This window comes from Schistocerca piceifrons, chromosome 6, assembly GCF_021461385.2.
Source record: "Schistocerca piceifrons isolate TAMUIC-IGC-003096 chromosome 6, iqSchPice1.1, whole genome shotgun sequence".
Taxonomy (NCBI): Eukaryota; Metazoa; Arthropoda; class Insecta; order Orthoptera; family Acrididae; genus Schistocerca; species Schistocerca piceifrons.
This window is the reverse complement of record NC_060143.1, coordinates 452,867,976-452,891,027: the sequence shown is the minus strand read 5'-3', so window position 1 is coordinate 452,891,027 and position 23,052 is coordinate 452,867,976. Positions and strand designations below refer to the sequence as shown.

General features: G+C 39.9%; 1 protein-coding gene across 1 annotated transcript in view; it reads right to left on the bottom strand.

Annotated features, from left to right (window-relative positions):
- Positions 1-2,439: 2,439 nt before the first annotated feature.
- Positions 2,440-23,052, bottom strand: part of LOC124803127 (digestive cysteine proteinase 1) — a 78,454-nt gene continuing 57,841 nt past the window's right edge. The window contains exons 10-11 of the mRNA XM_047264303.1: positions 9,174-9,363; positions 2,440-3,350 (exon numbers count right to left, since the gene is read on the bottom strand). Of these exons, the coding sequence (XP_047120259.1) occupies positions 3,166-3,350; positions 9,174-9,363 (375 nt within the window). The 3' untranslated portion in view covers positions 2,440-3,165. The remainder of the gene's footprint in view (positions 3,351-9,173; positions 9,364-23,052) is intronic.

Sequence of the window (23,052 nt, the reverse complement as noted above, 5' to 3'; positions counted from 1 at the left end):
ATGGAGAGGATGAGTGACTCATCTCGAGGAAATCTCCCGCAACTGCCAGTGTCTACAATGGTGCGCTCCTTTGAAGTGGGTGCCCCCTACACAAGGGAGCGCACCCACCTTAGGTGATTGTTCACACCTCAGGTCACACCAGCCGAACACCTGACAGAGGGACCAATGGGCAATCTGGGAAGGTTACAACTCATGCAATCACCCCTCCCTGGGCCTGGCCTATACAAGGGGGTATGCGCAAACCCTACCTGTTGACCCGGGGCTGGGAATTATGCATTATCCAGTCACCTTTTACGTGTCAGACGCATGGGGCAGCCTTCAGGAGCGCACAGGGAGGAAGAAGAAAAAGAAGAGGATCCTCAGACGCTGAAGCATAGGAACGAGAGAAGAAGGGAAACAAAGAAAGGAAAAAAGGAGCCCAAAAGAAAGTTGAGACTGTTCGCAGGTCAGCAACAGAAGGCAGAACATTCCCAATAATACCCCAGACATGTTCCCCAAAGGAGGGGAAAAAGAACTACAAGATAGGCATGCAGCACGGAAGGGAAAAAGTGCTGCAAAGGCTGGGGCCCCGTGGTAGCCAAGCACGAACCCGCCAAAGAGTGGCGAGCCCCATGGGGGGCTTCCACAGGGTGTAAGCGCATTTTTCCTTGTTAAAAAAACACTTTTTCCAGGTGAAAATACCTTGCGCGAAGATACATTTTTTTGTGTATTAAGTGACAATATGATCACCCTTGGTGCTGTAAAACTTATCAATCCTTTGAATGGTAAAGGTTTTATACCAACTTAGAACTTCCTGGGACTTTAGGAAACAAAGTCCAGCAGGACAAAAAAGTATTGGAAACATCTTTGATGCATGGCACTGTGTACATAGCATATTTTTGTAGTACAAAAGTACAAATATGAATCCCACCAAATACAGCACACTATCTTCCAAAGATCTGAAATAGAGACTGAGCTGTGCAATGCACTTTTGATAGCCAGTCGCAGCTCATGTCACACGATCTCACCAGCCAATGATATCAGATATTCAGAGCTTAGAACATGTGGTGTAGTCAGCCTAAAGAAACATTCACTGTTAACTAGTGCATACACAAAAATAGGAAATGTAAATGGTTGAAATTAATATACTTACAATATAGCTACAAGAGAAGCTAGGCTTTCACATATAATATTGGTCATCAAAAAGTTTTTGCTGGTTTTTTCTTCTGAAGGATTGGTTAGGGAAGCCCTACAAGCACAGCATAAATTGCAACAACTGAATATTTCTGACAAGCATGATTATAAATTTCAGTGTGGTGCACAGGATATTTTGTGGATTACCAGGCTGAATACATGTTCCAGTACGCACTTAGACTTTTCCATAGATAAGCCAATTATGTGTGAAATTGCTCAAGAACTTACCGCACTTTTTTAAGATGATTATACTTTTTGCCATCGTTATTGCATAATTTTTAATCTTTGAAAGAACTAAAACAAATACGAAAAACTACCTTGAAGCTTGGTCTTTTTTTAGTTGTAACCATTTAAGATAATCAGACACGAATGTGCGAGTAAAATTTTAAATAATGGCATAAATGGCTGGTCTTCTGGGCCAAAATGTTTCTGAGTGGCCAGTCCTGAAAGTGTTGAGCTATGAATGAGAGTCAGGCACCCCGTGATTTAAAAAAATTCTCATGTAACACAATTCATCTTGCATAAAAGGAAATTTACTTTAGAAGTAACACTTCTCAAAACACCATTTTCAATATTTTCCCAAGACCTGTTAGAAATGTAAACATGTGTAATGTCACCCTCACCAAAAGCACTTTGTTGTTACAAACATGTGTAATGTCACACTCACCAAAAGCACTTTGTTGTTACAAAGTATTACGTAGGCTTCGTCCTAAAGCTTTTGCTGTTGGCAAATGCTTGCGTATACACTGTGTTTTGCTGTTGTAAATCACATATTTTCTTTGCAGTTGCAGTTTTATTGTGGTGTTATTCTCGTGTCTATGTTTTATTGCTGCAGTATTATTATGCAGTTGTGGGCTAAAGTAAAATTCTTGGTTAGACTAACAGTCAAAATTACAAAAATTTAACTGAAAACTAAAAATCTGAAAAATTTCGTGTTTATCCCACATGAAAAGATTCCTGCATTTTTCCCTGATTTCCCAGTTGTCCCAGAGTGTACATGCCTTGTTCCAGTATTTGATTTAGAAGTGAATGGCTGTTGTTACAACACAATATTTAGAATCTGTGTCTTCTGTACTTGCTAGACTAAATTAAATGGCAGCAGGGCTTATAATGCATTGAGTTTATGCTTAAATTAATGCACTGACCTTTCATATTGGAGAATTTTGTACTTTTAAGTCTCCTTGCTAGTTCAAAATTTTACTTAGAAATAAGGAAATTTTTCTACTCCTCAACTTTATTCTTTGCTACAGCTGTAAAATTGACATCATACAAAAAATCTGAATAACAGGATGCACAATGACACAAAGCTTCACAATTTTCACACCAATTTACACGAAAATTTCCTACTCAATGAAATTCGTTAATACACACAAAAATAAGGGTTCACGTGGTTTAAATATCACACTGCTTCAGAAGCTAGCATACAATGTCAGAGAAAAGGTAATTGTAAAAAAGAAAAAAAAATTATCTGGTAGAAAAAGTGACAGAATCCTAATTGACTGAATCCAAGCATGTTAAGTACAGTGTCTGCATAATAATAAACACAATAGTTCAGCAACCTTCTGAAAGGCTGAGAAAAATTAAAAAAACAGTTAAAAAATATCAAAAAATCACAGTTCCCTTTTCTTGTATCACAGATCTGTATATGCCAGCAGCCACGAAAGACTAAGTACAAAATATTATGTTAACATTTCTCAGACACTGGCAATTTGAAATGTCCACCTTTTAGGAACTCAAATTTGCGTAGCTTTTTAATGTTAAGCTAGTTATATTACATGCGATTGCCGGCTCTTTTATATAAAAGTCTGTAGAACAGTTTTAATAGTCTCCACCTTTCAGATTCACATTAAAGAACCATGTGATTAATATCCAACAGAAATAATGCACATTATAATGAATCACTCTTTGCTCTAAAGTGTGTCTACTGCTTAAGTGTCTGCTTGAACAAATCATCAAATATCGACTTTTTTTCTTATTAAGCATGACACTAGATTACATTGTGACATATGTTGGTGCAGTCATAACACCACAGTTGTTCTCTTTGGGAGACATCAAAATATAACCATCATTTCCCCAATATGTTGACCACGAGTTTTTAACAAGCCAGTACTTTTTGTCACCAAGTGCTCCATAACCAACCAATAGAACAGCATGGTCAAGTTCATCTGGAGTGTTACCTGAAACATTTCAAACACCTACAGGCACAGGCTGAAATTATAAGGAGAAAATATGCGAAACATTATCACACAATTCTTTACTTTTGCTAGCAGCAAAAGAAAGGTAACACTACATACTGTTAATACTGCTGCCAAAATAACAAATGAGAGCCAGATAAAGATCTACCAAACAAAATGAAGTGGAATAGAAGAAAACAATCATGAGAATCTTAATTTTGAGCATCTTGCTATTTTGTTAAAGAAACTCTAGGGTAGTTGAAATGTGTTCACTCCAAACTGAAAGAAATATTTTTTGTAGTGTCTTGCATGGTGGAATAATTACACTATGAAAAATTAGCATGCTACTGTTGACTGAAAGGTGAGGAAATGTGTCTGCACGAGTTTACGAGGGTGGAAGAAAAAGAAGACATGTAAAATTCTCTCTTGCAAATAACATAACATGAGCACATAACAATAAATTTCTCTCCTTTTGTTTTTCTAATTAAAATGTACAGGCAGGTACCTGCACTGGGACTGTATATATACAATTAATTTCAGTTTGCTCCATACTTTCCTTTAAGAATGAGTAAATCCTATACATTTTGAGAGTGGATTTATTGCATTTTGTGCACAATTATCACATTTATCATGGCTTTTTTCTAACGTTATATAAATGTGTTTACCTACAGTGTTATTCTTTCACTGCTATCAATACACTATGGAAACATGCTGTTACATACAAAATCAGCCACAATAATAAGTGTATTGAGGAGACAAGTTGTATAGATGAAACTCATCTATTTTGTATCCTTCCACTTATAACAATGAGAAATAATTTCAATTGATGATTCCAACGACGTGGTGTCTGCTGCGTAGACGGTGTGGCAAATTACTAACTGAAGGGGACCTAGTTCAATTCCCGGTCAGGTCAGAGATTTCCTCCACTCACAGACTGAGTACTGTGTTGTCCTCATATTTGTATCATCATAATTGGCATTCCACTATTGAGATTGCTGTATGGGCACAAAAACCTATGTAGTGAAACTCCACATGATACACAGCCATGACATGCTGTGCCGAACACACTTAGAAAGTTTCTTGGACATAAAATTCTTGATGCTGCTAATAGGTAGCATTGCAGGAACACCAGCACAATGTGCAGTTATCTGACAATGTGACAGGAATGCATCAGTGGCCTGACTGGGCTTTTAATACATTTCTGAATGGCCGTTGTAGACAACCTCTTGCACAAAAATAGTGAATTTATTCCAAATTTTAATTTTGTAAAACTGCATGGCTTCAGGCTTCAGGATTGCTATTGTTGATTGCCTCCTCATCAATGTGGCATATTAACCTCCAGTTGTGACATGGATTCCTGGAATTCTGATATCAAAGGAGTCAAGAGATTATCAGATGACCAATTTATGTGCTGGCTAATGTGCTTCATTATTGGGATGGATGGTGAAATCTCCGTAACATTACGCATATTGTATGCTGATAAAGTCCCTACAAATGCAACACTGTTCCTGCAGTTCGTTCCCTCCAACAACTTTCACTTTCTGCCTGACCCCTCTGCAAGTGTACTAAGGAGTTTTACTGCACATTATTCCATTGCTTTTTAAGTTGTACAAAATGAAATCTGAAGTTAATTGTTTGTCTAAACGTCCATCATTTTATGAAACACATAGTTAGGGACATTTTGTTGCTGTAATACTACAACATCATTGTGGCCAAGATAGCACGAAGACCAAGTCTACCACAGTAGTACAAGTTTATATGCCAACTAGCTCCGCAGATGAAGAAGAGATTGATGAAAAGTATGATGAGATAACAGAAATTATTCGGATAGTGAAGGGAGACAAAAATTTAATAGTCATGGGTAACTGTAATTCGATAGTAGGAAAAGGAAGAGAAGGAAACATCATAGGTGAATATGGAATGGGGGTAAGAAATGAAAGAGAAAGCCGCCTGGTAGAATTTTGCACAGAGCATAACTTAATCATAGATAACACTTGGTTCAAGGATCTTGAAAGAAGGTTGTATACATGGAAGAGGCCTGGAAATGCTGGAAGGTTTCAGATAGATTATATAATGGTAAGACAGAGATTTAGGAACCAGGTTTTAAATTGGAAGAAGAAGAAGAAGAAGAAGAAGAAGAAGAAGAAGAATGGGCAGCTTTGAGGGATGAAATAGTGAAGTCAGCAGAGGATCAATTAGGTAAAAAGACGAGGGCTAGAAGAAATACTTCAGTAACAGAAGATACATTGCATTTAATTGATGAAAGGAGAAAATATAAAAATACAGTAAATGAAGTAGGCAAACAGGAATACAAATGTCTCAAAAATGAGACTGACAGGAAGTGCAAAATGGCTAAGCAGGGATGGTTTGAGGACAAATGTAATGATATAGCGGCATTTCTCATTAGGGGTAAGATAGATACTGCCTATAGAAAAATTAGAGAGACCTTTGGAGAAAAGAGAACCACTTGTATGAATATCAAGAACTCAGATGGAAACCCAGTTCTAAGCAAAGAAGGGAAAGCAGAAAGGTGGAAGGAGTATATAGAGGGTCTATACAAGGGCGATGTATTGAGGACAATATTATGGAAATGGAAGAAGATGTAGATGAAGGTGAAATGGGAGGTACAATACTGCATGAAGAGTTTGACAGAGCACTGAAAGACCTAAGCTGAAACAAGGCCCTGGGAGTAGACAATATTCCATTAAAACTACTGACAGCCTTGGGAGAGCCAGCCCTGACAAAACTCTACCACCTGGTGAGCAAGATGTATGAGACAGGTGAAATACCCTCAGACTTCAAGAAGAATATAATAATTCCAATTCCAAAGAAAGCAGGTGTTGACAGATGTGAAAATTACCCAACTATCAGTTTAATAAGTCACAGCTGCAAAATACTAACGCGAATTCTTTACAGACGAATGGAAAAACTGGTAGAAACCGACCTCGGGGAAGATCAGTTTGGATTCCGTAGAAGTATTGGAACACGTAAGGCAACACTGACCCTACGACTTATCTCAGAAGATAGATTAAGGAAAGGCAAACCTACGTTTCTAGCATTTGTAGACTTAGAGAAAGCTTTTGACAATGTTGACTGGAATACTCTCTTTCAAATTCTGAATGTGGTTGGGGTAAAATACAGGGAGCAAAAGGTATTTACAATTTGTACAGAAACCGGATGGCAGTTATAAGAGTTGAGGGGCATGAAAGTGAAGCAGAGGTTGGGAAGGGAGTGAGACAGGGTTGTAGCCTGTCCCTGATGTTTTTCAATCCGTATATTGAGCAATCAGTACAGGAAACAGCAGAAAAATTCAGAGTAGAAATTAAAATCCATGGAGAAGAAATAAAAACTTTGAGGTTCGCCGATGACATTGGAATTCTGTCAGAGACAGCAAAGGACCTGGAAGAGCAATTGAACGGAATGGACAGTGTCTTGAATGGAGGATGTAAGATGAACATCAACAAAAGCAAAATGAGGATAATGGAACGTAGTCAAATTAAGTCCGGTGATGCTGAGGGAATTAGATTAGGAAATGACACTTAAAGTAGTAAAGGAGTTTTGCTATTTGGGGAGAAAAACAACTGATGACGGTCAAAGCAGAGAGGATATAAAATGTAGACTGGCAATGACATGGAAAGCATTTCTGAAGAAGAGAAATTTGTTGATATCGAGTATTGATCTAAGTGTCAGCAAGTCGTTTCTGAAAGTATTTCTATGGAGTGAAGCAATGTATAGAAGTGAAACATGGACGATAAATAGTTTGGACAAGAAGAGAATAGAAGCTTTCGAAATGTGATGCTACAGAAGAATGCTGAAGATTATATGGGTAGATTACATAACTAATGAGGAGATATTGAACAGAGTTGGGGAGAAGAGAAATTTGTGGCACAACTTCACTAGAAGAAGGGATCGGTTGGTAGGACATGTTCTGAGGCATCAAGGGATCACCAATTTAGTATTGGAGGGCAGCATGGAGGGTAAAAATCATAGAGGGAGACCAAGAGATGCATACACTAAGCAGATTCAGAAGGATGTAGGTTGCAGTGAGTACTTGGAGATGACTAAGCTTGCACAGGATACAGTAGCATGGAGAGTTGCATCATACCAGTCTCTGGACTGAAGACCACCACAACAACAACAACAACAACAACAACAACAACGCACCTGTAGCTCAAACCTGGCACAGATTCCAGCAATGGGGACGGAATTGTAGTTGGGGTTAAAGCATCTGTAAGGCAATATGAGAACTGCAAGGTTGCAGCACAATTGTACCATAATTATCGTACATGACAATTCATGTTCTGTGGCAAGATGGCTCCAAGAATGCAGAGGAATATACAGTGCAATGTTCACATTTCTGTTCAACTTGCACTGAACACGGTGCTGTCAGTCATCAATTCTGCATTATTTCACAGATAACTTCAGATGTTTGTTGCAATATTTGCATAAAAAAGCTTTGAGATGTTGCAAAAAGCAACAATAGTTTTGATTCAACATTCAAAAGTACATGTTGTACCTAACAATGAAATACCTACATCCCCATAAAGATAAAAGCGGCTGCAGTGCTGCAACTCAGGCAAACTAGTAAAGTATGAACTTTTAGAACAAGGCATACATTTTGAGAACACTTGAGATTTAAATGTTATGCCCCCTTCTCAAACAAAGCATGCATCAGCAGGAACGGATTGCTGTGCTAGTGTCCATTATTATCATGTGGGATAATCCTTAAAAAGCAACTACTATAAACATTAGAGGACCGGTATATATTTTCGATAACTGCATGAGAAACTCAATATCTGACATACTGTCATGCTATCTCAGAATGCACGATAAGTTACAAGAAACACTACCTTCCATCAACTGAATTGTGTAGATGTTGCTTTTGTGCATCCTTAGTTGACTTTCAGCATTTAAATGAAATATGTAAAAACTATATTGGAACTCTAATTCCTGTCAATATAAAATGCTACATCATGGGAGTGAGTAACAAAGGCATTTGAGAAAGAGAAAATACCTTCTATGAACTCTTACAATAAGTACAGCAAACAACTGAATAGTAAATCTTTATATATTTTTTAGACATTTAACATACAAAATTTTCTTTTTTACAAGTGTTTAGTGGTAGAAGTATTAGCCTAAAAAATGATTGATAATGAAAACAAATACTGTTAAACTATAATAAAGAATTGGTCAAACAGTCCAAGGGTGTACTGTCGGTTCATGGTGTCCAGTGGGCACAAAATTTCAGCAATCAGGCATCATCGGCATCATCATCATCATCATCATCATCATCATCATCATCATCCGGTGTGCTGACAAACTGACCTTCTGGGGGTGCATGGCCAACTTCCACACTCTCCCACTACAGGATGCTCTCCACAGGGTTTGCAACTGAGGTCTGAAAAGGCAATTACATCAGTATCTGTAATCAGCGACACAAAGCACAGTGCCCTGGCAGCAGTACTGTGGGTGTACACACTCCCCTGGCTGTCTGCTTAATTAGATCCAGTGCTGGTTGCAAAGCCTTGTTGATACTATAGTCTCTGTCCCAATTGATAAGATTGACCCTGGGGCGATGCTGTCACCTCTTCAGTTGCCAACAACGGCTCTAGGGCATGGACTACGTAGGGAGCGGCTCTTGGGTAGAAGGCTCGGGTGTGCACCCCCAAGAGGTAAGTTTGTCAGTGCACCTGATGACGGTGGCATGTTATAAGCCGAAATATTGTGCCAGATGCACACTATGAAGCAGCAGTACCTGTGTGGAACAGTTCAAGCAACAAATATGCCAGGAGAACCTGAAGAATCACACAATTAAGAATTACTTACCACATTTTGGTTCAAAATATACTCCGTTAGAGTAAAATGTGAATGACTTATGGGACGCATCTATACCAACAGATATTGGCCCATGTTTTAGTAAGGCAACTTTCAATGCATTTGCATCATCTGGGGTAACATTTACATAGCCTGTAATCTTGGCAGTGAGAGTTATATTATCCACATGACAGTATCCATCCTGTAAACAATAAAACCAATAGAGACATCCTTTTTTTTCTTCACAAATACAAGCAACACATTGTATTCTTTCATAGGAAAAACCTCTTGGAAACATTCTTTAAACAAACATTTTGTATTCTGCTCTGCTCTGCTCCTGGGAAGATCTGTCACAGATGATAGTTATTTATACTGTGATTAATTTATGTTTTTTACATTTCAGAACACAGTGGCATATTTTTGGAACAAAACAAGAAATTTCATATTAATTTCTTGTAAGTTTTTATAAAATAATTGGAATACTTTCGTTAGTATTATATTAAAACAAGACCAGAGTACTAAATACTCATTCCTGACACAAACTGCAATGACAAATACAGAAGATAAAACATAATAAATTCTTGACCTTTGGAATGTGTAATTTATTTGCTTACATGAAAAGGTGCAATGAGAGAAATGGGGGAACACAAAATTTACAAGCAGTACTGGCAAGCATGTTTGCAAACAATGCTTGGAGGACAGTCTAGAAAAATCCTTTACACTTGCCTCAAATTAAGGAATTGTTGGTTATAAGAGATCAGTATTTCAACAGCCCTACTTTTTTATTGAACAGTAGGCATGCCTTATATCAGGGTGTATACACGGACAAGGAAAAAAAATTCCTGGATTTTTCCCGGATTTCCCGGTTGAAAATACACTTTCTCCCGGGTGAAAATACACTTTATCCTTGTTAAGTGACAGTATACTTTTCCTTGGCACTGTAAAACTTATCAGTCTTTTGAATGTTTATAGTTTTCTACACAGAAGTAGAATCTGCCGGCACTTTAGAAAACGAAACCCAGGGGAACAAAAAAAACACGTTTTGGAAAGATCTTTGATGCGCAGCAACATGTACGCTGCATATTTTACGGAGGTATAAATTCAAATTCCGCCAAACACTGCATGTTATTTTCCGAAGCAATGAAATTGAGATTGCGATATGCTTTTGTAAGCCAGTCATAGCTCATGTCACGTGATCTCGCCACCTAATGATAGCGTAGGACACGTGATGTAGTCAACCAATAGCAAGATCACTCTTAAATAATGCGACCACACAAAAAAGAGAAGTTAGTGGTTTAAATTAATATATATATTGTTGCTACAAGAAAAACAAAGCTTTCACAAATAATATTGGTCTCTAAGATTAATAAGCTGCAAGAGAAGCTAAGCTTCCACATATAAAATGATGATCTTTTCGCGAGTGTTACACTTAAAGATACATCACACAAATGTGCCAGTAAAATTTTTAATAACGACGTAAATGTCTGATCGAGGCTCGAAATCCTTGAAGATGGTCGTCCTCAAAGATTTGATTTTTAAATGAGAGTTAAACGCTCTGTGATTTAAGAAATTCATTGCACATTCTTGCACATAGTTCATCTTGCGTAAAAGGAAATTTACTTTCAAAGTAACACTTTTCAAACCACCATTAGCAATATTTTCCCATGACCTGCTAGAAATTGGTTCGTTTCCGCAGTCGCCAGAGAGCGCCAGATAACAGGCGTCACTGCGCCTGCGCAGCTACGATGACGCAGGAAGCCCGCATGTTCGTACGTGTAAAACATTAAAAGATCTTGCATTATGTCATAAACTTGTGAACCACACTAAAATGCATAATTCGGCTTAAAGTGCACAATCGTATGTCCAGATTTGGATGTAAATTTTCTTGAGTACCAGTACCGTATTATCTCATGTTTGGTTCTTTATTATGGCATAATGCCATACGAGCTAGAATATGGAAACGTGCACTTCAGATGCAGCGAACAGTCGAAACTAGCCAACAGTGTGAAATTAAACACTTCGTTTCAAATAAATGGACTGTCTCAATGCAAAATATTAATAAAAGCCAAATCTCTTTAGCAAAGCGACAAAAGTAACTTCATTCTTCTGCAGCGCGATTAATGCTTGACTGTCGGAAAGGTGGAAATAAAACCTGAAACTAACAACATATTTCAGCCTTCCGTAATTATGCGAACGTATTTTAATTCATTTGGTAGCTCCCGGCCACAGAAATCCAATTTGTTTTCATTTAATGTGAGAGCAATAAACGAAGAGCAAACAGCAAAATCACTAAATGTAAACACAGGTCACGTGGAGACTACCCATCTCCCCACAACAACTCTGACTGCTCTGTGCGTCAGCCCCGGATCTACGATATTTCTGAACCAGAGCAATTTAGATAGTGGTGCCCAGCCACTCATCTGTAGCCAGAAGCTGGAGAAGGTACTACTCATACGCGACTCAACTGCGCATTCGCAAGAGCCCGCCCGCAACTGCTCAAATGAATCTAATGTAAACAGCTGTCACGTCACGCTCATCGGAGGCAATTTGTTGTTAGGAAGCACTGTATATTCTTCCTAAAGCCTTTGACACACTTTGGTTGGCAGACGCTTGTAGGAGCACTGTGTTTTGTTGTTGTATATGGCGCAATTCCTTTGTGACTTAAGTTTTATTTTCGTTTTTTTTTTTTTTTCTCTCGTTCATGTTTTGTTGCTGCAGTATTATTCTGCAGAAGCGGGATACAGTAATATTCTTCGTGAGAGTATTGGTTCTTACCAGTCAAAATCCCAAAAATTTAAGTGGTAACTAAAACAATGAAAAATTCCCGGAATTCTAAAAAATTCCCGGATCTCCCGGGTCGTATACACCCTGGATATGCTAATGCACTTCATTATTATAGAAAAATTAAATTAAGAAACAGGAAGTGAAACAGACCAAAATGAAATGAGATCTAAATTGTTATTACACAACTTAATATAATGTGACTTGTCAAAGCTGACACTCAGAAAGTGCAAGTGTGCTCGACTGTCCTCAGAAACAAAAAAAACTGAAGTGCATTTTGGACTAAAGTTTTTAAAAAGTTACACTTTTTTAATAAAGAAATGCCAGCTAAGTTGCTTCATTTTTCAATAATGACAGATGTGGGAAACATTTGAGCCTGTTCGCACTCTTGCCGTCCCCTTATTTTCCTTTCACTGTTCGAGCAAGAACACCTTCATTCTCCTCTTCTAAAACTCTGCAGCTTTAATGGCCTTGTCAGACCATAAAAATAGGTCTTCCACAGTGCAAACAAACTCAAATTTTGAGCATATCAGCAAATATTCAGTCGTCTTGTGTTTCTCCAAATTCACACAGGTCACCTTCAGACTAGCCCCACTTAACCATGTTTACTTTGCTTGTTGTGACTCCAGTTCTTAATCTATTCAGCAATATCCATTTACTGTACTGTAATTGCTGCTCTTGTGCGATTTTCTTTTTGGGGTGCAGGTTTGTTTTCTTGCAGAATCCAACAATGCAGATCTCATGTCAGCTTTCTGGCGGTGCTGTACGTTGGACCTCCCTTGACTTAAGATGAGTTGGAACTGTTTGGTGGTTACACATTAAGTGCCATGGGTCGGTTGTTTTTTGTCTCTCTCTAGTTTCGTAGTTTATTAGGCAGACAGGATTTAAATGAGATAGCAGCTAACATGAAGGAATACATGGCAAAATGTTTATATTCATATTATTCTTATGGTGAAGAGAATACTGCATGTGGTTCACAATTCATAAAAGTTCCTATTAGCAACCATCTCTTCTCACAGGTAGGAAAGGATTCAGAATGTAGAGTTGGCCATATTGACAAACATCCCAAACAGTCTTGCCAGTCGGATTTTCGTAGTACACTGAAATACTGCTACATTTGGAGATGAACAATACAGAATTTGTATTCACTTCGTTGGATAATGTATGAAAATGCAGTAGTCGATACTCGGGGCGGAGAAAAAAGCTTGTCTTCCACCTTTTTTTTTTAATTTATTTACTGATGCAGAGGTTTTAGCGCCAGTATTTATGCTTATAAAGCATGCCTGTGTAGCGCTACATATATTTGACGGAAGAAGTTAGTTGTGGCGGCACCTACCAACATTTTTCAGAACTTCCACTTACTTTGCACTCGATTCTAAGCTGCCGGCAGTTTTTTGGATCAGAAAAACCGGAAAAAAAGTGCAGCTTAGATTCGAGTAAATACAGTAAGTTGAGTCTAGCTCTTGTCCATGGTCATGGACAGAGCTGTTTGTGCAGTAATTACCAATGTTATTTTTGATGTGTACAACTGACTGGTAAATGTATTCACATGGAGCAGTTAAAATCCCCAGTGTTTTGAACAGATCTTTACAATGAGCTCGACTAGTATTTTTGGTTATTATTCTTATAGCTCTTTTCTGGAGTTTGAAAATTGTGTTCATATTTTGTGTGTTTGCTCCCCAAAAAAGAATGCCATAGCTAAGAATTGAGTTTACATATGAATAATACGTAACTAAAAGACACTGCATGTTACAGACTGATAATAGGATTCTAAGGGCATAACATGCTGATAACATTCTGTTTGCAAGTACCTTTGTGTGTTCACACCACTTCAACTGAGAATCAATATTCCATCCAAGAAATTTTGCATTTGTTACAGAGTCTATAGAGGTGCCCTCTACATTTAATTTAACATTGTCATTTTTCCTCTTCTAACTGAAATTCATGGCACTAGTTTTCTTTATGTTCAATGTCACTTTATTGCTTATTGACCAATCGTAAACTTCCTTGAGAGTTTCATTAGCTTTCTCAGTGACTATAATATTGCTGTCATCAGCGAAGAGAATTTTTTCCACCGTGAGTAATATTACTGGGAAAGTCATTGATGTATATCAGGAATAGTATTGGTCCTAATATGCTACCTTGCAGAACCCCTATATTAATGTATTTTGGTTCTGATAAGTGTTTTACTAAATGTTTAGATCTATTTGAAGTATGTGTTATCTCTACTCTTTGTTCCCTATCTGCTAGGTATGATCGAAACCAGTCATTAGCTACCCCTCGTACTCCTAATGCTTCTAATTTATTTAATAGAATCTTGTGGTCGACTGTATCAAATGCCTCAAAAAGATCAAAAAATATGCCTGTGACACACTCATCTTTATCAAGAGCACTAAGTACAACTTTTGTGATTTCTACTATGGCTGACTCTGTATTTTTGCCACTTCGGAAACCAAACTGTGATTTGCTTAAAAGATTGTATTTATTCAGGTAATTCATTAACCTCTTTCATAATTGCTTCTATTATTTTTGAGAATGCTGGCAGCAGGGAAATGGGCCAGTAATTTTTTATGTCTTCTGCATTACCTTTCTTAAGCAAAGGTACAACTCTTGCCTGTTTTAACTGCTCTGGAAATGTCCCTGATGTGAAGGATTCATTTATTTTACTTGTTAAGGGGCCTTGAACAATGCCTACGCATTGTTTCAGTACACACATTGGACCTTCATCTAAGCCTACAGACGTTTTCTCTGCAATACTTGAAAAATGCTTGTTTACACAGTTTGCTAAGTGTTGTGGATCATTTATTACCTTATCCCCCTCCCTCAGCAGTATGTTATTCTGCGTTTGTTTGCCTCTCCCCGTTTGCTTTTTTATAACATCCCAGCCTGCTTTGCTTTCATTCTCTGTGTTATATATTATTTTATCATTAAATGACTTCTTTGTAGCAATCAGCACCTTCCTATAGATCTTTTTGTATCTATGATAGAAATTTAAGAATTCTGGATCACTGCGAATCTTCTTTCATGGAACTGAGGTGTTCAAGTGTTTGGGAGGACTTCTTAATATCTGCTGTTATCCATCTGCTTTTGTGAGATGTTGATACAGACGTGCATACTTTTGAAAATGACTTTTCAAAGTTCAATTTAAACAATGTGGAGAATTTCATGTTTACATTGATTTCCTTACACACTTCATCCCAGCTTTGTTTTTCTAGTTCTTTTGAAAAATCTTTATTTTGATTTCTGATAGATGTCATTTGTAGGCTTATAGTTTAGGGAATGATTCGATGCCTGATTTTACTGTTGTTATTTGGCAGAGATGGTCTGATATGGCCCGACATCCACCCCATATACTTTCATGAATCTGCTGTACCAATCTTCCCTTCCCAGTCCTGTTTAGGTGTAGGCCATGCCTAGTGAAACCCCACCTGTTGGTGGTCCTGACGGGCACCAGAGACACATGAGCAAAGTTGGCTGTCCTCAGAGCCATCCCTAAACCCTATATTGATTCGCCTCACAGCTCCATCAAGGTGCGGTCGATCATGACGCCAGAACAGCTCAATGAAGTGTACATTGGTGCCATGAGTCAGGGAAGCTATCTATTCCAGGTCACCATCTATGTCATATGCCCCATCCCTGTCCAAACTGTTTACCACCCCACCCACAATCACTACATGGTCCTCTTTTGTAAAGACTTACATAAAGACCCTAGGTCCTTTATCACATGACTTAGCCCTGCATTTGGCTTTAAGATACAGTTGGTCTGCTACGATGCCCCTGAACTTTCCTGTAACTGAGGGCCTACACCTCGCCCATGCCTACTACCTAGTAGCAGCACTTTCTTCTTCCTAACGCTTAGTACATTCCTTGGCTTCTTGGCCTTGGTTGAAGTGTGCTGCACATTTCCTGCTCCTCGTTCTACCTGAGTAGTATGTCGGTGGTCATAATATTGTGGCTGATCAGTGTAAAGTGTAAGTTAATTTAATTGTTGTTGAATTAAACTAAGATTAAACTGTGATTTTGCTCAGACATATTTACCTTGGTAACATAAAAACAACTATTCTTTACAAAATACTTGCGTACAAAGTGCACCGTGACCAGCTTGTGCTACAAAAACAGTGTGCCGACTTGAGGGTTAATTAAATTGCAGTAATCGTAAGATGGATAAATAAATAATAACTGAGTTAGTGGGAAGCTTCAGCCCAATGTTTCTGGAGGAGGAAGGCAATCGGGTAGCTGGCGCAGACACCAATGCCATCGCAAAATGGGTCACAAGATGTTCCGCGAGAACCAATGGTTCTGTAAAAAAGCCATCCAGGAGGGCAAGGCCCAGGATGCAAGAATAGCTGTTGGCAACCTTGGAGGGTGTGGAGCACAGCCCACACCCACTACGAGGGGACAGGAGAGCCTAGGGAGGAGACAAAGCATTTCCAACACCCTTGCTTGCTCTGTCTGATTAAGTAATGGACTTTTACACGAAGAAGTTTAAAGGAGGATGGGTGCCACTTAAGGCATTGCAAGGCTTGATGGTGATCACAAATGATGATGGCAATAGCTGTGCTCCACCATGGAACCAACTAGTGGCATAAGGTACCCATCGAGCAGGGGGTGGCAATGCTGGTGGCGCGGGTATCGTGTCTAACACGTCACTACCAACTTCATCAATACAAACTGACAAAGGGGGTAAACGGGATGTATACTGAAACTTTGGAAAGCCCAGTGGCATAACCTGGCCACTGAGAGCCAGGAAGCGAATGAAAGAATCAACAGGAAGTGATCACTATTGCAGAAACCATCATGCAGCAACCAAAGTAAAGATGGGAGAAGAGGAGATAAAGTAAGTGAAAGATCAGTGGCAGAGAAAGTGCCGTAAGTGGTACTAAAATGGGTACGGGAACCATTACCAGGAAGGCAAAGGTTGTGGCCCACAAGAAACTTGTCTATGAGGAGACTCTGACTAGATGCAAAAGCACTTCCCCACAAGGGGTATTGAGCATTAAAATCCTCAAGGAGGAGGAAGGGAGGGGGAGTTGCTGAAGGAGGGCAGTAAGAGCAAAGGGCATAGGTGGTCTGTCAGGAGGGAGACAGAGATAGCAAACAACGACTGCAGAGTCCAAGTGGATCTGGATGGCAACTGCTTCCAAAGTGGTACAAAGGGGGATCCACCTACCAACAATATCCATACCAACCAATGTGCAAACTCCACTGGAAGTCTCCACATGGCTAACCCAGTTTCAACAGAAAGCATGGAACCCACAAAGGGTCAGTGAGTGAGGCTTGGTTAAATGAGATTCTTGCAGAACAAAACCTGTGGAGTAAATGGAAATAAGGGATTGCAACTCCAAAAGGTGACTACTGTATCCATTACAATTTCATTGAGTAAGCATAGAATGAGGACCCACAAGAATGGCGAATGGGCCGAAGTGGGTCATGCCACCGGGTCACCAACTGGGACAGTGTGACACCAATACACAAGAGCTCAGTCGCAGGTTGACAGGGAGGAGTCAGCACCTCTGGGGGCACCAGAGAGGTCTTGTACCAGGACTTATGTTTCCTCCTCCTCCTCCTCCTTCATAGTTTGAGGGGGCCAGCGGCCAGAGAGTTAGCAGGCTTCAGCAAAGTACTGAACTGAGAAAAGGCACGTGACTTGGGCAACTTGTAGCAGCAGGCTTCTGGTCTGGAAGATAGGAGAGGTACCCAATCATATTGAAATCATTGCTGGAGACTTTAAGCATCCAACAATTAACAGCAAAAGTTAAAGCTTTGTTAGTGGTGGGCATGATAAGGCAGCCTGTGAAACTTTACTAAATGCCTTCTCTGAAAACTACCTATAACAGGTACTTAGGAACCTCACTCATGAGGGAAATACATTGGATCTAATGGCAACAAATAGATCAAACCTTTTTGATGATGTCCACATCGAAACTGGTGTAAGTGACAATGAGCATGTAGAGAAACTTCGGCTCAAGTTTAAAATAATAGTTGACCATGCACTGGATAAATATGCAGCCATTAGAACAGTTTATAATGGGAGGGAACCTCCATGGTATACAGTCACAATAAAGAAACTTCTAAAGAGAGAGCGATTACTGTATAACAGGTGCAAAACAAAGAGTTGAACTATAGATAGAGAGATGGTGAATGAAATGTGTTTGGCTATCAAGACATCAATGCATGATGCCTTCAATGGCTACTGTAGCAGAACACTGTCAAGTGACCTTTCACAGAAACCAAAAAAATTCTGGAAGTATGTAAAGGCTGTTAGTGGCAGTGAAGTTAGCATCCAGTCTCTAGTGCATGAGACAGGAATTGAAATTGAGGGTAGCACAGCAAAAGCTGGAATGCTTAGCTGTGTTTTCAGTTTTTCCTTTGCAAAGGAAAACACAGGAGAAATGCCCTAATTTAATCCTTGTAACACTGAAAAAAATGAATTAAAAATACGTATTAGTGTCAGTGGTGTTGAGAAAAAGCTGAACTTGTAATAAATGAACAACGCTCCAGAAATTCCCGTCTGATTATATACTGAATTTGCAGCTCAGTAAGCTGCTCTTCTAACTATAATCTCTCATAGATACCTCGAACAAAAAACCATGCCCAGTTCTTGGAAAACCACAGGTCACACACCCGTATACAACAAGAGTAGTAGACGTCACCCACAAAACTACCATCCAATAACTTTGACATCAATTTGTTGTAGAATCTTGGAACATAATCTGAGATCAAACATAATGAGGTATCTTGAACAGAATGACCTCCTCAGAGCCAACCAGGATGGATTTTGAAAACATCGATCATGTGAAACCCAACTCAATTTCCTCACACACCATACTAAAAGTTTGGACCCAGGCAACCAGGTACACGCAGTATTTCTTGATTTCCGAAAAGCATCTTACTCAGTACCACACCTACACTTATTGTCAAAATGTGTGATCATATGGGGTATCAAGTGAAATTTGTGACTGGATTCAAGACTTTTTGATAGGGAGAACAACACAGATTGTTATCTTGGATGGAGAGTCATCGTCAGATGTAGAAGAAACTTCAGGTGTGCCCCCACGGAAGAGTGTTGGGACTCTTGCTGTTCATGTTGTATATTAATGACCTTGCAGTAAAATTGGGCTTATTGAAGATGATGCAGTTATCTATAATGAAGCACTGTCCGAGAGAAGCTGCATAAATATTCAGTCAGATTTTGTTAAGATTTCAATGTGGGGCATAGAGTGGCAACTTGCTCCAAATGTTCAGAAATGTAAAATTTTTCACTTTACAAAATGGAAAAAAAAGAAAAAAAGACTATGACTATAATATCGATGAGTCACTGCTGGAATTGGCCAACTCATAAAAGTACCTGAGTGTATCACTTTGTACGGAATGATCACATAGGCCCAGTCTTACGTAAAGCAGGTGGTAGACTTCACTTTATTGGTAGAATACTGGGGAAGTGCAAGCAGTCTACAAACGCCATTGCTTACAAATCACTTGTGTGACCCGTTTAGAACATTGCTCAAGTGTGCAGGTCCTATACCAGATAGGACTAACATGGGATATTGAACATATACAGAGAAGGGCAGCATGAATGGTCACAGGTTTGTTTAATCCGTAGAATAGTGGCGGAACTGAGCTGGAAGACTCTTCCTGATAGACATAAACTATCCTGAGAGCCGGCTTTGAGTGATTACTCTACGAACATGAGGATAACATTAGAATAATTACTGCCTGCACAGAGGCATTTAAACAATCATTCTTCCTGCACTCCATATGCAAATGGAACAGGAAGATACTCTAATAACTGGTACAACGGGATGGTTTGCAGAGTATAGCTGTAGATGGAGATATAGCTATAGCTGGTGAAGGGAAGGGGCCCAGGAGGGGTCCCGTAATCACCAACAGGTGCCGAAGATAGAGGGCACTTCTCCTGCCATGTAGCGGAAGTGGCACTGAGAAAGGGGTGGGGGGAGGGGGTGCGTGAAAGAGGGGAGTGGGAACCACAGGGGAAGGGGAGAGAAGAAAGCAGCGTGACTGGGGTGAGGAGGAGGAAGGAGTGGGACAGGACGTAACAGAGACAAAGTCAGATACCATAGACACAGGGTGAAGTTGGTCATATTTCTGATGAGCCTCACTGCACAATAAACAATCAATGGACATACACAGCAGTATCTTCTTTTCCTTCTTATAAAACATGCAATCATGGCAATCATGGTAAGTGATGATCATGAGATGACAACAAACATACACGGGGAAGAACCCTCATGGAGTGGATATCCACATTCATCGCATAAGGGGTGCACTTTATAGTGAGAAGACATTGCCCAAAATACAAACACTGAAAATTTGAAAACTAAGTTTCCTACAAAAAAATGACTCCCTGAACCTATTAAATGACTGGGAATGAGTTAAGGACACTGAGATGTTGCCAAGACGGTCGCACGAAGGGACACAGACAGGGCAGCAGGATAAGGTCTGAATAACAGCAAACCCAACCTCATCTTACCCAGTAAGTCCTCTTTGCCAAACTTGTCTTTGCTAGTTTCCATGAAAAATAATGGCTTGGTGGTGGTAAAAGTAAACAGCCAGTCCTGCTGCAGCCCAAGTAGTAGGGAACGATTTCACTCCAAGCCAGTGAGTCTGGCCCTCGTCCCGAGGGGTAGCCGGGGAAGGGAAGTCTGCAGGGTCATACGAACCAGCATTAAAAGATCCTTTCCTAACTAAAGAGATGGCCTTAGAGGAAAGGCCAGTTGTTTTGAGCTTAATGCACAAAGTGTCCACCCTGATCCACCCACTCTGACCGGGACATCTCCCCATGGGTGCCTAAAAGCCACAGCAAAGGCCACCTGACAGGGCAGCCATAGCCAGAAGTTCTGATGCTCCAGAATGGCAAGCAACCATTCCTGGACATACGAGGGTGGTTTGAAAACCTCTCAGAACCGAATAGAAAAAAATTACTGACATCACTGAAACCTTTTATTTTTCAATATAGTCTCCTTGTAGATTAATGCACTTGCTCCAAGGATGTTCCAGCACCTTGATCCCATCTCGAAAATGAGTTTCCTCCAGGCCTGTAAAATAGTTGTCAACTCTGGCTATCAACTCTTCATTTGAAGTGAATCTTTGTCTACCACGAAAAATTTTCAATTTTGGGAAGAGATGAAAGCCTGACGGGGCCATATCAGATAAGTAAGGCGGGTGTGGCAACAATTCATACCTTAGTTCAAGCAATTTTGCCATGGCGACGGCACTTGTGTGCGAGCACACATTGTCTTGATGGAAGATGACTTTCTTCCTTGCTAAACCTGGCCTTTTTTAATATAATTTGTTGCAATGATTATAAAGAATTCACCTTAATTGCAAATAGAAACCGTATATCGACCTAGGTTTCAAGTGCAGATAACCACACCTTCTTCGGAACACACTAAAACTACAAACTGCCTAAAGAGGCGCGGTCCAACATTAATACAGAAAGTTCTCATTTGTTGCAATTTGTCCAGGAGGTTAGCACAGTATTCTCCAGTAATTGTTTGTCCAGTTGGGAGATAATCTACAAAAAGAATCCCTTTCGCATCCCAGAACTCTGATGCCATGACCTTTCCCGCCGAAGAAATTGTCTTTGCTTTCTTTCGTGGTCGAGAATCAGCATGTTTCCACTGCTTTGACTGTTGTTTTGTCTCAAGGGTATAGCTGGTCACAAACCAGCACAAAAAAATCTTTTTCATTTCTCCTTAAATGGGCCAAGCATTGTTCCGATATGTCCATTCTCACGCATTTTTGATCCAGTGTCAGAGTCACAGCATCCATTTGCAGATTATTTTTTCATTTCTAATTTTTCAGTTAAAATGTGATATACCCTTTCAGATGACATCCGGCAAGCGTGAGCAATTCCATGCACTTCCAATCAGCAATCCTCCATGACCATTTAGTGCACTTTTGCAATGATTTCTGGAGTAGTGTCTCGTCTTGGCTGACCATTGCACAGATAGATCATCATCTAACCTCTCCCAACCAAATTTCCATTTTGCAACACTTGAATATGAAGGAGCACTGTCTCCAAGTGTATTCTGGAAATCAGCACGAATGTCCTTTGCTTTCATACCTCTCTTTATGAAGTACTTAATCACTGCTCGAAGCTTGATTTTTTCCCATCTTCGCAAATCACTATGTGGAAACAACAATAGAGCCATGTCATTGCCACAGCTCTCTTCCAAGAGCATTGACATGGCCCATGTTTACAGGCAACAGTCCAATGAATATCACAGAACAACTTGTGCTAGCGCTGACCTCTCATGGTGATTCTGAGAACTTTCCAAACCACCTTGTACACAGGGAGGTAGCAGCCCAAATATCACAAGTGTGAACCATGTGCTGTCAAGCAGCTCAACAAAAAGGGTACATAATGAGCCCACCACGCAGACACTACCATGCTGGCTATACAGCTTTGAAGGACAACAGCATTGAGGAAAAGATGGAAGAGGTGGTAAGGTCACACACCAGAGACACTAAGTAAGGTGTTCCTCCCTGGCTGACTCACACTATGGAGACAAAATTTAGAAGTGGAGATCACACCCAAAGAGGGACCAAAAATGCCAGAAAAAGGGAAAAAAATGTATACAAGACAGCCAAAACCACAAGGATAGACATGCCAACATAAGCAACAACTCCGAGAGATGGGAAGGAGGGAGCAGAGAGGAAGGAGCGAGAACGGAGAGGAAGGAGCACGGGGAAGGGAAATGAGCTTGGTAAAGAAGCAAGGGCCACAATAGCTCCGAACCCCATGTGCACCACACACGATCTCATAAAAGAGATGTGAGCCCCTTGGGAGTAGGAGGGTGGTGGCTGGAACAGGAAAAGGGGGAGCAGCAGCGATATACGAGCACCCTCCACCACATACCTTAAGATGGCTTGCAGAGTATAGATGTAGGTGTAGGTGTAGATTCCTTGCAACTGCATTTACAACTTGATACCTCCTACTTGGCTCAAAACTAAAGATAGACCGGCTGTTCTACAAACAGTGCCACTGATTGTGAATTTCACCATGCGAGTTATCATAATTTTCTCTGTTTGTTGGCAAAGAATCACAATAAGAGTTTAAACCCCAAGTGATACATGCAGGCATGTA